General features: G+C 38.6%; 1 protein-coding gene across 5 annotated transcripts in view; it reads left to right on the top strand.

Moving 5' to 3' along the window:
* LOC149132928 (uncharacterized) overlaps window positions 1-12,500 on the top strand; it is a 270,983-nt gene that overhangs the window by 188,600 nt on the left and 69,883 nt on the right. For all 5 annotated transcript variants that reach the window (XM_089361913.1, XM_089361910.1, XM_089361914.1 and 2 more), the window contains exon 2: window positions 4,149-4,257. In XM_089361913.1, coding sequence (XP_089218039.1) covers window positions 4,179-4,257 — 79 coding nt within the window. In that variant the 5' untranslated portion in view covers window positions 4,149-4,178. The remainder of the gene's footprint in view (window positions 1-4,148; window positions 4,258-12,500) is intronic.

Below are 12,500 nucleotides of genomic sequence, written 5' to 3'. Positions count from 1 at the left end.
ACGAAACAACTTATATAATGATGGATCCTCTTGGTTTTGATGATGAGAATTTGTTCATTCAACTGATTTGCCTACTTTTTCTATTAATGTTTAAGTGGCTGAGTATTCCTTAGTCATGTGTATTTGATTGTAATCTTTAGGCCTTAGGCCGACCACAGCCTTGTCAGTGGATTTTGTCAACAGAAACTGAAAGAAGCCAGAACTGAAACAAGGTGGTGAGCTGGCAGAAACGTTAGCACGCCGGGCGAAATGCTTACCGGTATTTTGTCTGTCTTTGCATTCTGAGTTCAAATTCCGCCGAGGTCGACTTTGCCTTTCATCCTTTCTGGGTCGATTAAATAAGTACCAGTTACACACTGGGGTTGATGTAATCGACTTAATCCCTTTGTCTGTCCTTGTTTGTCCCCTCTGTGTTTAGCCCCTTGTGGGCAACAAAGAAATAAGAAACTGTGTGAAGCCCGTTGTGTATATATGTATATATATTTATGTGCCCTTGTGTGTGTGGTTGTCCTCCCCACCTCGCTATCGCTTGGCAACCGATGTTGGTATGTTTATGTCCTTTTAACTTAGTGGTCTGGCAAAATAAACTGATAGAAAAAGTACTAGGCTTACAAAGAATAAGTCCTGGGGTCAATATCTTTGACTAAAGGCAGTGCTCCAGCTTGGCCATGGTCAAATGACTGAAACAAAAGAATAAAAGAATAATATAGGTGCAGGCATTGCTGTTTGGTAAGAAGCTTGCTTCCTAACCTCATGGTTCCGGGTTCAGTCCCACTGCATGGCACCAAAGTCTTGTGAGTGGATTTGGTGGACGGAAACTGAAAGAAGCTCTTTGTAAATATATATATATAGATGTGTGTGTCCGTGTGTCCCTTCCACCATCACTTGACAACCAGTGTTGGTGTGTTTACATCCCTGTAAAGTTAGTGGTTCGGCTGATAGAATAATTTTGTCTTAAAAACTTCTGGCGGTGATTCATTTGACTAGAATTCTTCAAGGTGGTGCTCCAGCTTGGCTTGCACCTATAGTGAAAAGATTTCGAGGCACTTGCATCAGAATTATTAATAAGATATTGTATTGGGACCCCGGGACAAAATCAGAAATGAGGCTTGGGAGCCCAATAAATTAGAAATACTTGTCCAAGGTACCAATCACTGAAATGAAACCCAACACCCTGTGAATGTGAATCAAGTCTTTTTTTTTTATTGCTTGACTCTTCTTGCAGTTGTACTTATGACCAGCAACAGGAATGACAAGAACAAAAACAATATATATATATATATATATATATATATATATACACACGTGCACACTTAAAGTTTATTAAACAAAGAACGTGAAGAAATGTTAAGTAACAATTAGAACAATTAGCAAGAACAATAACAGCTTCCCTAAGGCCTAAAGAAACAACAATTTTAACAATGAGAAAATTTGTTATTTTAACAATAACAATAACAACAGCAACAATTTGAATACTCAACAATATCAGCATCAATATTAATGAGATTATTTGACAACAACAACAGCAACAGAGTTAACGACTAGAGGACTTGTTATTTCAACAATTAGAAGACTTGTTAGTTTAACACAACATCCTTTAGGCTTAAACAGTATTAGTAGAAACAACAACACCTTCCCTTCTGCAAGTCTTAAATAACAACAACAGTAATGTTAATATTAATGATATATTTGTGACTATTGGAAAAAAAAACAAAAAGAAAGAATCTACAGAAATATGAATTTATAATTCTTTAAACGAAGCTCGGCTACCAAAACCACACAAAGCTCGGTTTGCAAAGACCTGTTGGGGCAAGCGAAAGCGAAATCGTGATGGCACGTGTGCCCAGCGTCGCCTTCCTGGCACTTGTTGCTGCTGGACTGGCTCCTGTGCAGGTGGCACGTAAAATACACCATTTTGAGCGTGACCGTTGCCAGTACCGCCTGACTGGCCTTCGTGCCGGTGGCACGTAAAAGCACCCACTACACTCTCAGAATGGTTGGCGTTAGGAAGGGCATCCAGCTGTAGAAACTCTGCCAAATCAGATTGGAGCCTGGTGTAGCCCTCTGGTTCACCAGTCCTCAGTCAAATCGTCCAACCCATGCTAGCATGGAAAGTGGACGTTAAATGATGATGATGTGTATTTGCATTGCTGAAAACTGTACCTTTGGATTTGTTCCTAAGCAAAAGTTCTGCTGAGCTGGACATGTTCCAAGATGCACATCTGCACAGGTGGACCTGTGCAGATGTTGAGTGGTTTCCAAGAGACTGGAAATGGCCCCTTGGAAGCCCTCCACACTGATGGGAAGATGATTTAGTCAAGCAATTTGGGTCAAGATAGGAAAGAATGGTGCAGTCAAGTGAGAATCAGAAGCACATTGTGATCAGGGGTGTATAACAGCATCTGAATATCTGGTTGATACTGTGATATTCTTAATAATAATTCCTGTTAATTCTCCCTTCCTGGGTCATATTGGACTATAGATTAACAAAACTAGAAATTTCTAATTCTTTGTATTTTTTTCTTTGTGTTGGAATTAAAAAAAAAAAAAGAAATGAAACATGTCACATGACTCAAACAGAGCAAATAGTTTTGTTGTTCTGTTCTTAGTTTTTACCTGAATGTGTTGACCTTTGACTTAAGAACATTCCTCCCATGGCCATCCAGTCAAATTCTGCCAAGGTCGATTTTGCTTTTCGACTTACTCCCTTCCCCCAAATTTGAGGCCTTGTGCTTCTGGTAGAAATGATTATTATTATTATTATTATTATTATTGGGTGAGAAAGCAGTGCATGCCATCAAAGTGACACTCTGGTAAAATATACGAAGCCCAGTATACCCATCATGACTACCCGTCTGATAAGGGTACACCAGGCACATGCATCACAACCATATGTGCGCGACATGGTGATCTCATATCAAGATAAACAGCGTGTGACCTTGCAGGTGGGGCCCAGTTAGAATATTCTTCAGGTCGAGTAGCCCATCCCACTCAAAAGATCCTCGAATAAGGGTTGCTTAAGGATGATGAACAAAACATCCATGTTTCCAGAGGTGAATTATCCAAACCCCAAAGAATTCCTCTCAACACATGGCTATGATGCTCCCCCACTACTTCTGCTCATGATCAGAGATCAGAGATGCACATATCGTCAGACACCAAGGGACATGCTCAACTGGTTAAAGTCAAACAACTGACAAGCAAATCTGTGGTATTGAGCAGAATATTTGCTGTAGCCCATCTTTTATACCAAGACAAAACAATGTACATGATAATAACACTTCCAATCTGTTATGATCAGAAGCCATGAGAGCCACAGCCTGGGACTGCATCCGGGCATTTATTATCATCATCATCATTATTATCATTTGTACATGATCAACAACCACATGCTATCACCATCACCATGACCACCACCAACAAACTCCTCATGTTCATGATCACAATGATGATGATCATCATCACTAAGACCATCACCACCAAGAATTTCTCCCCTTCCTCATCATCGTCATCATCACCGTCATCACCATCATCATCAACAACAACAACCCTCAATTCCTTGCCCATCCTCATAATACAAGATAAACATCTTTTTATCCGCCAGTTGCTATAAGAAATTCCAAAGATTTCAATATTTCTGTAATATCATTATGGAGATTATATTCTTGAGCTTTAGTGAAACAGCGTTGGGCTGGGGTGGGGGTGTAGGTGGTGAGGTGGAAGGTAGTGGTGCTGATAGTAGTAGTATTAGCAGTAGAACAGCAGCAGCAGCAACAGGATGGTATTGGTGGCGGGGATGGCACATTGTTAGTTCTGACTATTGATCTTATTCAGGACTTTCATACTTTTTGTTCAGTATTGTTATTCTTATTAATATTATATACCATAATGATAACAATAATAATAATAATTATTATTATTATTTTTAAGGGAGCAAGCTGGCAGAATTGTTAGCATGCTAAGCAATATATTAATTAAGTTTAGAATGAAATTGTCCCATCATTAAATATATAATTGTTATTTCTCTGTATACCTAACTGTATTACATTTCATACTATTATGACACCATCATATATATCATCATCATCATCATCATCATCATCACCGTTTAACGTCTTTCAAATATATTTTCTGTTTTTGTCTTTTAGCATCCAGCCAAACAGTGTGAATGACTGATCATGTTGGCGTGGTTTTCAAATGATATCACAACATGCTGGCTTCTTAACACCCCACTTTGGGTTTTGTTCCTTCTATTTGGTGAGTAGGACAAACGGTCATTTTTGTTTTCCTCTTTTATATCTTTCAGTCAATCCATTTTCTTCTGTTCTTCTTTAATCCTTAAAGAAATTTCAAATCGTTTGGAGACAAAACGTCACCCTAACCGACATCATCATACTTTGTAAAACAGCAGAAAAATGAGTGGACGTGGGATCCTGTAAGCGGTCGCGTGAGTTGTTAGAAATAACAGCAAATTCTCTCCTCTCTTGGAAAAGTGAGAAAAAAAAAACAAACACATTGGAAAACGTACCCCTGGATGTACATTGCCTAGGAAAAAAAAATTGAAAAGAAAGGATGTTTAGGGTTTAAACTCCTTTGGTTGTTAGTCTGCTTATTTAGAGCTGATTTGGAAGTTAAATAACTACAATGAATGGGATAGAAATCATTATTGAAGGGAATGAAATTATTATTCTGTGGTATTTGTAAGTCTGTTCCTGCTCGAGTTCTTTTATGATTGTCTCAACATCCAACGCCACTGAATGTGAGGTCTTCAGTTTCCCTTTGTGTAAAGTGGCCTTGGCACAATTATCAAGACCAAATTCCATCCCAGTGTCATCACTGAATGCTATTATTATTATTGATTCCTCTAAGGCGGCGAGCTGGCAGAAACGTCAGCATGCTGGGCGATATGCTGAGTTGTATTTCGTCTGTCTTTATGTTCTGAGGTCAACTTTGCCTTTTGTCCTTTCTGGGTTGATAAATCAAGTAGCAGTTGCCTACTGGAGGCGATCTAAACGACTGGCCCCTCCCCCAAAATTTCAGACCTTGTGCCTAGAGTAGAAAAGAATCATTAGCATGCTTAGTGGAATTTCGTCTGTCTTTATGTTGAGTTCAAATTCCGCCGAGGTCAACTTTGCTTTTCATCCTTTCAGGGTCGACTAAATAAGTACCAGTTACGCACTGGGGTCGATGTAATCGATTCAATCCCTTTGTCTATCCTTGTTTGTCCCCTCTATGTTTAGCCCCTTGTGGGCAATAAAGAAATAAATAGAATAAGGACCAGTTGAGCACTGGGATTGATGTAATTAATTTCACCCCTTCCCCAAAATTGCTGGCCTTGTACCAAAATTAGAAACCCATGTTTGATTCCTTTATTTAAAGAATGTGCACACACATGCACATATATTTGGTAACTCAGACTAACATAGATTCAAATGAATTGAAAAGCCTTGCTTCCTCCCACTCTCCCAAAACAAACTGAAAATTGAATTCCAATTTTCCTTTCTTTATGTTTTTTTTTTTTTTTTTTTGCGCTCAAAGTTCCATTCTTAGAACATACACTAAATCGTTTGACCTTAGTAAAAGTAGTCTTTTATTGCTGGAAGAATCCAATGGATTAGTTAGCCATAGTTACTGGATGGAACTTATGGTTTCATTTTGTCAGATCAGAAGAATTAAGAACAAAGAATAAAAATAAATAAAAATAACGTGAATAAATAAATAAAAGAAAAAGTGCTTTTTTGTCTAGACTAATGCCATGAGCTGCTGAATGTCTTCTCTTTGGTTTTGCACCATTAAAAGCCAAACTGTTTGTTCTTGACCTTTCTTTGATGGAGAGATGAAATTAGAATTTTCTAGAAATGTTCTCTTAAGAACTGTATACACACACACACACACACACACACACACACACACATGTATGTATATATATATATATATATATATATATATATATATATATATATATATATACACATATATATATATATATATACCCAGACAATAAAATAGAGAATGATTCAATCTGGGAGTCTCTACTTGGCTACTAAATCTGCTAGAAATAATATCTAGTATTCCTCAAATCCAGTTTTGTCGATCCACAAAGGTCAAAGGTGATAACAGCAAACAATGGAGCCGCTCTGTGGTTGGTAATTCTGCTATAAATACTAACAAGGTCTTCATCAAATCTCACTATAGTTCACTGAACGATGAGAGGATAAATCATTTAACACTGTCTCTTGCTTACAAGTAACCATCTATAGTTTCTAGAACCGACACCATTAGCTGTGTCTGTCCCTCCCCTTAAAAGTTTGGCTCAGTGGTTCTCAACTGCAGCTCCCAAGGCTGCCTGTGACCCTCTCTGGTGGTCCCTGATGGCCTTCCCTCTATAAATATTCTTTTATTCTTTTATTTGTTTCAGTGATGTATAATAATATCTGATTGTCTGGTCAATACTGTAATAGTTGATTCAAGATAATTAATTTAATCCTAGTAATTAGCTATTATTTTATTGAGACTCTGTATGGGGGAAAGACCAATCAAATCCAAGATTTTCATCTCTAAGAATAATGACTTCGGACATTTTGTCCTCTCTTCTAATGATTTTGGCAATTGTCTGTCCTATAATAATTTTTTCTAATATGGGAGAAAGACCAGAAATTTTGGTGTGAGGGCCACAACTGGATTATATCCCTTTCTACTATAGGTACAAAACCTGGTATATAACTGGTACTTATTTTATTGATCCTGATGGATGAAGGGCAAAGTCAACCTCAGCAGGATTTGAACTCAGAACGTGAAAACTAATGAAATATCGCTAAGCATTTTGCCGAACGTGCTAACGATTCTGCCAGCTCTTTGCCTTAAGAAGTGGATTATGTTGATTGAAGTAATTAACTGCTTCTTTCTTGTGCTGACCCTGGAAGTTTGAAAACTGAAGTTGACCTTGTCTGGATTTAAATTCAAAATTTCCAGAACCAGAACCAATAATGCTTATCATTTTGTTTCTGATGTTCTCCTATTTGGAGTCCTGAAATAATTAGTAAAAATACAACATTTAACATTCATTAGAATGTTTAACGAACTGGAACAGGTAATCATATGAGGCAAGATAAATTGTATTATATTGACTTAACTATTAGACTTCTGGCAGAGTTCCCAAAGTGGTAATGGTTTGTTTGGTGCTCAATATTTTCATGTCAGCTGATCCTGTTTGCTAAATTCGATAATGCTTCATTGCAACCCCCCCCCCCCCCCCAAACCAGCACCACTTTTGTTGTTTTTTGGTTGTTTTAGTTAATTTAAACTGTTTATTATTTTTATGTCATTGCTGTCATTTAGCCCTTGGTCAGCCCTGACTAAGCAGACTTTGATCAGATCCATTCTGGTCATGACCATTCCAGTGAATGGCTAAGTGGTTAGGGGGCATTCGGCTCACGATCGTAAGGTTGTGAGTTCAGTTCCCAGTGGCGTGTTATGTCCTTGAGCAAGACTCTTTATTTCACAATGCTCCAGTCCACTCAGCCGGCAAAAATGAGTAGTGCCAGTAATTCAAGGGGCCAACCTAGTCACATTCTGTGTCATGCTGAATTTCTTTGAGAACTATGTTAAGGGTATGCCGTATGTCTGTGGAGTACTCAGCCACTTGCATGTTAATTTCATGAGCCGGATATTCCGTTGATTGGATCAACTGGAAAACTTGCTGTCATACCTGACAGGGGCCATTTATTATAATTATAGAGTGCTACCTTAAAGAAAATGTCACTGGGTGGCACTGTAATGGATCGGTGTTTAATAGGGTAGCAGAAAGTGGGATACTCTTTTACTCTTTTACTTGTTTCAGTCAGTTGACTGCAGCCATGCTGGAGCAAAGCCTTTAGTTGAGCAAATTGACCCCATGACTTATTCTTTGTAAGCCTAGTACTTATTCTATTGGTCTCTTTCGCCGAACTGCTAAGTTACGGGGACGTAAACACACCAGCATCGGTTGTCAAGCGATGTTGTGGGGGACAAACACAGACACACAAACATACATATATACATATACATATACATATATACGACGGGCTTCTTTCAGTTTCCGTCTACAAAATCCACTCACAAGGCTTTGGTCGGTCTGAGGTTATAGTAGAAGACACTGTGGTTGGTAAGCAAGCTACTTACCACACAGCCACTCGTACATACACACATACACCCTCTCTCTCTCTCTCTCTCACACGCGCACAATCACAATCGCTTACAATTCAAGGAGTGACATAGTTTTGAATGCAGCACAGTTCCCAGACTCCTCTCCTGTTCTGGAAGCGGTGAGAGTATTCTTCAGGTTTGGAACTGGAACATTCCACTCCGTATGAAGTGATGCTGTCCACCAACATTTGAATATAATTATCGTTAAAGATAATACCAATATTTTTGTCATGTGCCACCAGCATCACTATCACCTGCACGACAACAACAACAACAGCACCAACAATTTTTATTAGATGTCATTATTGTCATAATTTTCATTCAGGTCATAGCCACAACATGAACAGTAGCAGCAGCAGCAGTAGTAGTAGTAGTAAATTCTTTGTGCTAAAGCTATCTTGTTCTTCAGAGCAAAGTGGGTGCGGCCCTTGTTATATGTGTTATGGGTGTGTTTTGTATAATATTACCATTTCAAAGTTTTCATAATTCTTTGTTTTACATTTTTGCAGTTTTTTTTTTGTTGTCGTTTATTTATTTTTTTTAATGATTCCTTAACTAAATGTTGTCCTAATTTAACACACATAATTAGTTTCATTTCTCGCCCTCACCTCACTCCACCCCTGCCCATCCCACTCCACTCTACAGTTTTTTTGTCTTTATTCTTTGGTTCCTTTTTATGTTTGTATTTCGTGTTTCGTTATTTTTGCGTCTGAAACAAAACAATATCACCATTCTCGTCATCAGTGTCATTGTTTTTGTCTGTCATCATTTTGGCTATGAACGCCATTACCATTGTCCTCGTTATAAATGGTGCTGTTTATCTTCATTATCATCTCCATCATAATCATCATCATCACCACCACCATCATCATTGTCATTACCACTACCACCATCATCATTGTCATCATCATCATCATCATCATCATCATCATCCCCATCACCACCACCATCACCACTGTCATTACCATCATCATCCTCATTGTTACCATGTCCACTCATCCCCTTCGTGGCGTCACTGTTATTTAATTATTTATCTGTAATAAATAATCCATGTCTCTAAAAAGCTTATTCCCAGTGACTCCGTGTCCACTCTGCTGTGGTCAGTCTCTGGCTAAAAGACATCTTTTCCATATTCATGAATTCTTTTGAATTCCAACTTAAACCCCAACATGGAAGATTCCTATATTTATTGGCCATGATTAAAAACTGCAGCTCTGTGGTTTGATTCATCTCTTCGTCATTGTCAGGACACTGTTCTTTCCCCTGCTCAAAAATAGCTGCAGATTGAAACACCAGTGGATAAACTGACCAACTGATGTTGTTTAACTCCAGATCAATGCTTACAGAGGAGACATAAGATCAAAGATGTTCCAGCCATGACCTTTCTGTCTTTTTTATGCCCACGTTTATTTTATCTCTTGTCTCTTCCTTCCTTCCTTCCTTCCTTCCTAACACCAACCACTGCAGGGTGGTTGGTGTTAGGAAGGGCATCCAACCGTAAAAAAAAAAAAAAAAACTATCCCAAAAACAGAAGCATGGTTCAAGGCTCCTGTCAATCTGTCCAACCCATGCCAGCATGGAAGGAGGATGTTAAACGATGTCGATGATGATGATGGCACTATTTCTAGTAAGCTGAGACTTCATCAGAATGTTTCCCTTGTCCGACTACAACCGAATAATTTATTAAACGAGAACATTGAGTTTCCTGAATTAAAAGGGTTTCTTTTCCAATTAAGAAACCAGACAAAATCTTCAAATTAGACAACTGAACAGTTTGGCAACCACACAAGCCATATTCTTTAGATTCTCTCATAATCCTCTAAAAAAATCCATAATATGAAAGAAATAAAAGAATGGACATTTTTTTTTTTAATCATTTTATTCTTCAATAGGTTTCTGACATTGTCCTAACACTGGTCGTAACCTTTGACCAGAGGCTTGCTTCATCACTGACCAAACAACTACAACAACAACAACACTGAACTGATTGTTAAACCTTCGCTTTGTGGTACATTACAACTGTGCTGTATCTTTCCACTTTTTCTTCTGTTTTATATGATGACAATAATAATCATCACCATCATCTTCATCATTGTCGTCATCACCGTCATCATCGTCATCACCATCATCGTCATCATCATCACCATCATCATCATCACCATCATCATCGTCATCACCATCATCGTCTTCACCATCATCGTCATCATCATCGTCTTCACCATCATCGTCATCATCATCATCACCATCATCTTCATCACCATCATCATCACCATTGTCGTCTTCTTTGTCGTCCATCCTCAGTTTTCCACGACCACTTTCCTAAGTTTGCATGGGTTGGAGTGAATTTGTTTGAGGAGAGAATCTTCTGTGCCCAGATACTCCCCCTGCCGCCACTCCTCACCTGTTTCCAAATAAGGTAATATTTCCCCTTCCCATGACCAGACATTCTTTTTAATCTTTTCAGTCAATCTAGGAGGAAAAAATACACCATGACCACCACTACTGTCATCATCATCATCACCCCCATCATCTGCACCATTTTATGCACCTACTTCATCATTATAACCACCACCACCACGACCATCATCACCATCATCATCATCATCATCATCATCATCATCATCATCATCATCATCATCATCATTATCACTATCATTGTCTTAATTATGCTTATCATCATGTTATGTGTTATCATCATAACTACTATATTCAGTACTACCATCATCATCATCATCAACATCAGCGTTATCTCTCTCTCTCCTTGCTCCTCTCTCTCTCTTTGCTCATCTCTCTCCTTGCTTCTCTCTCTCTCCTCATAATTATTGCCAACACTTCTGCCTCCTCCTCTTCATTGTCGTCATTATATTCCTCATCAACTTCATTATTAATATCATCATCATCATCATCATCATCATCATCATCATCTTCCTTTTTCACAATGTATCTATGGGTTTGATGTGTCTGCATTGCAGTATCCCCATCATCATCATCAGTTGTTTGTATTGCACTTCTGACATCTCTGTGTAGGTTGGATGGGTTTGCTTTCCAGTATATTTTTGTCTGTCAAAGAAGCAACTACTCTCACTTCACCCCCGTCTCCCTCCCTCTCTCCCTCTCATCTCCTTCCCCCTCTCCCTATCTCTTCTCTCTCTTCATCTCCCCTCCCCCCTCTATCATCCATAAAATAAACAAATACAAAAAGAGATATGATATAAAGACACCAAAATCTTTTGCACTTAATTTACATCTGAACAAAAGGTCAGAGGTCAGGTGTCTGAAAACAGAATTCAACCTTTTCCAGTTCAGAAATTATATATATATATATAATATATATATATATATATTATATATATATATATATCATATGTGTTTGTTTTCTCTTGTCATAATGGCTGGTACTTAAACTGGAACATCTTTTAATGAATTTACAACAGCAACAACAACAGTGAGGAACTTTCAGTGTGGGTCCTTTCAATTGCTAGAAATAATAACAATAGACTATATCTCATATCACATACACACTAGGGGACTGTTAAGAAAAAAATGGGCCATAAATATAATGCATAATTTAGTCATTAATACATATATAGGCGCAGGAGTGGCTGTGTGGTAAGTAGCTTGCTTACCAACCACATGGTTCCGGGTTCATTCACACTGTGTTGCACCTTGGGCAAGTATCTTCTGCTATAGCTTCGGGCCGACCAAAGCCTTGTGAGTGGATTTGGTCGACGGAAACTGAAAGAAGCCCGTCGTATATATGTATATGTGTGTGTGTGTGTTTGTGTGTCTGTCTTTGTTCCCCCAGCATCGCTTGATAACCTATGCTGGTGTGCTTACGTCTCGAATGGTGCTTACTACATGCCACTGGCACGGGTGCCAGTCATGCGGTACTGACATCGGCCACAACATTCTCACATACACATACATATATTACAGGCTTCTTTCAGTTTCCATCAACTAAATCCACAGAGCCTGGGACCTTAGTGAAGATTGGACCCCTATTAATGTCCCAGACTGAATTAGGTTGGATATTGGACTAAACAGCTACAAGGAGATTACAGGGAAGGCTTCTATGTAGTTGCCCAGTCAGCTAGAAATAGCAGCTGCCAGATCTTTTACATCTTAAAAGACAAAGGCCGTATTAGATGACGTAGACCTGGATATACTATTATCTGAATAAGACAGAGTGATTCTGGCAAGTGTTTCTTTGATCATAATAATGTCTGTGTGATCAAAGTTGTTATGGCCACGATCATCACCACCGACAAGAAGAACAAACGAAAAGAAAAGGAAACAAAAAAGAAACACCCACACAC

This window comes from Octopus bimaculoides, chromosome 13, assembly GCF_046866305.1.
Source record: "Octopus bimaculoides isolate indiv1 chromosome 13, ASM4686630v1, whole genome shotgun sequence".
Lineage (NCBI taxonomy): Eukaryota > Metazoa > Mollusca > Cephalopoda > Octopoda > Octopodidae > Octopus > Octopus bimaculoides.
This window is presented reverse-complemented; position numbering and strand designations above follow the sequence as displayed.